General features: G+C 51.8%; 1 protein-coding gene across 1 annotated transcript in view; it reads right to left on the reverse strand.

The window, feature by feature from the left end:
• Positions 1-4350, reverse strand: part of LOC123961519 (receptor-type tyrosine-protein phosphatase beta-like) — a 59685-nt gene that overhangs the window by 18219 nt on the left and 37116 nt on the right. Inside the window, exons 15-17 of the mRNA XM_046036988.1 lie at positions 3310-3459; positions 2805-3081; positions 2292-2404 (exon numbers count right to left, since the gene is read on the reverse strand). Coding sequence (XP_045892944.1) covers positions 2292-2404; positions 2805-3081; positions 3310-3459 — 540 coding nt within the window. The remainder of the gene's footprint in view (positions 1-2291; positions 2405-2804; positions 3082-3309; positions 3460-4350) is intronic.

Here is a 4350-nt window from a genome sequence, read left to right on the forward strand (position 1 = left end):
CCTGGACCAGACATCTGACGCCCAAGGACTAGAGCCTTGACCAGACATCTGACGCCCAAAGACTAGGGCCTGGACCTGACGTCTGACGCCCAAGGACTGGGGCCTGGACCTGACATCTGACACCCAAGGACTGGGGCCTGGACCTGACATCTGACACCCAAGGACTAGAGCCTGGACCTGACATCTGACACCCAAGGACTGGGGCCTGGACCTGACGTCTGACGCCCAAGGACTGGGGCCTGGACCTGACATCTGACGCCCAAGGACTGGGGCCTGGACCTGACATCTGACGCCCAACGACTGGGGCCTGGACCTGACATCTGACACCCAAAGACTGGGGCCTGGACCTGACGTCTGACGCCCAAGGACTAGAGCCTGGACCTGACATCTGACCCCCAAGGACTGGGGCCTGGACCTGACGTCTGACCCCCAAGGACTAGAGCCTGGACCAGACATCTGACGCCCAAGGACTAGAGCCTTGACCAGACATCTGACGCCCAAAGACTAGGGCCTGGACCTGACGTCTGACGCCCAAGGACTGGGGCCTGGACCTGACATCTGACACCCAAGGACTGGGGCCTGGACCTGACATCTGACACCCAAGGACTAGAGCCTGGACCTGACATCTGACACCCAAGGACTGGGGCCTGGACCTGACGTCTGACGCCCAAGGACTAGAGCCTGGACCTGACATTTGACACCCAAGGACTGGGGCCTGGACCTGACGTCTGACGCCCAAGGACTAGAGCCTGGACCTGACATCTGACACCCAAGGACTGGGGCCTGGACCTGACGTCTGACCCCCAAGGACTGGGGCCTGGACCTGACATCTGACACCCAAGACCTAGAGCCTGGACCTGACATCTGACACCCAACGTCTGACACCCAAAGACTAGGGCCTGGAACGGACGTCTGACGCCCAAGGACTAGAGCCTGGACCTGACACCCAAAGACTGGGGCCTGGACCTGACGTCTGACGCCCAAGGACTGGGGCCTGGACCTGACGTCTGACGCCCAAGGACTGGGGCCTGGACCTGACATCTGACACCCAACGTCTGACACCCAAAGACTAGGGCCTGGACTTGACGTCTGACGCCCAAGGACTAGAGCCTGGACCTGACGTCTGACGCCCAAGGACTAGAGCCTGGACCTGACACCCAAAGACTGGGGCCTGGACTTGACGTCTGACGCCCAAGGACTAGAGCCTGGACCTGACACCCAAAGACTGGGGCCTGGACCTGACGTCTGACGCCCAAGGACTGGGGCCTGGACCTGACGTCTGACGCCCAAGGACTGGGGCCTGGACCTGACATCTGACACCCAACGTCTGACACCCAAAGACTAGGGCCTGGACTTGACGTCTGACGCCCAAGGACTAGAGCCTGGACCTGACGTCTGACGCCCAAGGACTAGAGCCTGGACCTGACACCCAAAGACTGGGGCCTGGACTTGACGTCTGACGCCCAAGGACTAGAGCCTGGACCTGACACCCAAAGACTGGGGCCTGGACCTGACGTCTGACGCCCAAGGACTGGGGCCTGGACCTGACGTCTGACGCCCAAGGACTGGGGCCTGGACCTGACATCTGACACCCAACGTCTGACACCCAAAGACTAGGGCCTGGACTTGACGTCTGACGCCCAAGGACTAGAGCCTGGACCTGACGTCTGACGCCCAAGGACTAGAGCCTGGACCTGACACCCAAAGACTGGGGCCTGGACTTGACGTCTGACGCCCAAGGACTAGAGCCTGGACCTGACACCCAAAGACTGGGGCCTGGACCTGACGTCTGACGCCCAAGGACTGGGGCCTGGACCTGACGTCTGACGCCCAAGGACTGGGGCCTGGATCTGACATCTGATGCCCAAGGACTGGAGCCTGGACCTGACATCTGACGTCCAAAGACTGGGGCCTGGACCTGACATCTGGGGCCTGATGCCTGGGCCTGGTTCTGACGCCCCACTCTGTGAAAATCCTGTTGCACTGGACCCTGATCCACGGATCTCTGGACTCTCAATCCAGATCGGACTTCACCCTCTGGATTTCTAGACTGCTGAATTACACCATCTGCTTCCCTGCCTGGCTCCCGTCTCTTCTCTGGCTCCGCCTCAAACCCAGAACTCCCCAGAACCACAGACTCTGCTCCACACTCTATCAAATATTGCATTAATAAATCCTTCTTTTCTCATCTCAACTGTTGTGTCTTTATTTCCTTTCCTTCATTTCTTTCCCCAACAAGGACTTCTAATGTTCTGACTGTAGATGAAAGCTTGATGATATTTTCAGCTCACCAGCCTCGGTGAGCACAGGTAGCGACAGGTACGTGTCGGTGAAGAGAGGAGACCTGGCGCTGTTGTCGCTGTTCTCTTCATCTAACAGCTGAGTGAAAGCTCGAACACTGAGCCTGCAGACACAAACACAGGGCGGCACACGACGCTAAACTTCAATATCCCTGCATTAATATTTGATACAATTAATATTTCAGTCCTGCTCTCCAGCTTTAAGTTACACATTCTGCTCCTCTTTCCATCTTTCTGAGAAAACAAATAAACCGAATCTCTTTAACTTAATATCAAACCGTCAAAGTTGTTGCCGGTTCAGCTGTACTCATAAACCAAACAACACATTTTTTAAACTCTTCGTGTGTAAAAATCTGACTTTGTAAAGTAACTGAAGCTGTCAGATAAATGTAGTGAAGTAAAAAGTACAATATCAGGAGAAAATATTCAAGTACAAATACCTCAAATCTGTACAGTACAATAATTGAATAAATGTAATTAATTAAATTGTCATGTCTTCAGTACCTGTAGGCAGTTTTGGGTTTCAGTGGTCCGTCACAGAACTGGTTCAGGTCTCTGTTGGTCTCTGGATCCAGGTCTGAGTCTCTGCGGTCACAGGAGCCCCCCAGCGAGTCCATCCCCGTCCCCACGCTCAGCTCAAAGCTGTGGGAGCTGCTGTCGGGGCCCTCGGCGCAGTGACTGGGGAAGTAACTGGTCTGGTAGGATTTAACGGAGCTGTTGGATTTATAGTCCAGGTAGGAGGGCAGAGGGTGCTGCTGCTCCGGCTGCACGTCAGCAGACTCTTTAAATACCAGAAGCAAAGGACAGAAACAAGCCGGAGAATAAATCCATTAATCTAAAGGTTTTCATCTTCATCGGAATCATTTCTAACTTCTTTGTTCGAGCTGAATTCAGGTTTAAAGAATGAATCGCGTTGAGCTGATCGTCCATTATTGGTTACATTCTTAAAGGTAACTGGTTTCGTGACATTGAACCAATGAGAAGATCTTTTGCTCTATGACATCATTACCTTCAGACTCCGTCACCACCACAGTGAAGAATTTAACGGCTCCGTTGACGTCACTGAACCAACTGCAGTTAAACTTGAAGAAGATGGAGGACTTGGTGACCACAGCAGACCGGTCACTGACCCGGATACTGATGGGGGGCACCGGAGGACCTGGTGGAGGCAGGATGTCAAGTCAAGTCCATTTATTTTTACAGCACATTTAAAAGCAACCACTGTTGAACAAAGTGCTGTACAAAGTTATGCAAATTTAAACAAGAAGAAAAGGATAAAAAAGGGATAAAAAGGGAGCACACAGCGATAGTAAACATGTGACAGCGATGAAGCTGCAGCAATAAATAGAAAAAAGCAACCAGGAAAGTTAATGATGAAAGTCGCTTGACTGATACCAAAGAATAACATCTCAGGTTGGGGATGATCTAATGAAAATGGGAACTTTATTCCACAACCTCGGGGCCACAACCGAAAAAGTACGATCACCCTTTGTTATCAGGCGAGTCTGTGGAACAGCTGGACGAGTGATACAGCGCGAGGAGGTCGGGAGCCAATACGTGCACGGCCTTAAAAACAATTAAAGGATGTGCAGGTTAACACAGCGTCAACGTGCAAACTACGGGGGAGCTCGGCTCCTCTTAACAAGACGGTAGCTCCACTGATGGATCGTGGGTAAATAGATTTCTATAGGCTGTGTGTTTTCTTCAACAAATTACTTTCATGGTTAGAGAGGCTGCTGCATGGTGGGTTCTGCACATCACTAGAACCCACCTATGCATCTTACTATCAGAATAATGCGCCTGTTAAACAGCCGTGAAAGGAATTCAAAGTAACGCTGAAGTAGTGTAAAGCATTACAATTCAGAGACAGTAATATTGTGATATAATTAATGAGGTGGTATTCTGCTAATTTTCAGGTTCATAATCTTATTTAGGGGTTGTACCAGAACACATATGGAGTGATACATCTTGTCTCTAAATGATCTTTGTTGGGAGTTGCACATGCTCAGTTCCTAGTTAAGGACTACTAGCCAATCAGAAGCAGAGAAGG

The sequence above is a fragment of the Micropterus dolomieu genome, linkage group LG22 (genome assembly GCF_021292245.1).
Source record: "Micropterus dolomieu isolate WLL.071019.BEF.003 ecotype Adirondacks linkage group LG22, ASM2129224v1, whole genome shotgun sequence".
NCBI classification, from domain to species: Eukaryota; Metazoa; Chordata; class Actinopteri; order Centrarchiformes; family Centrarchidae; genus Micropterus; species Micropterus dolomieu.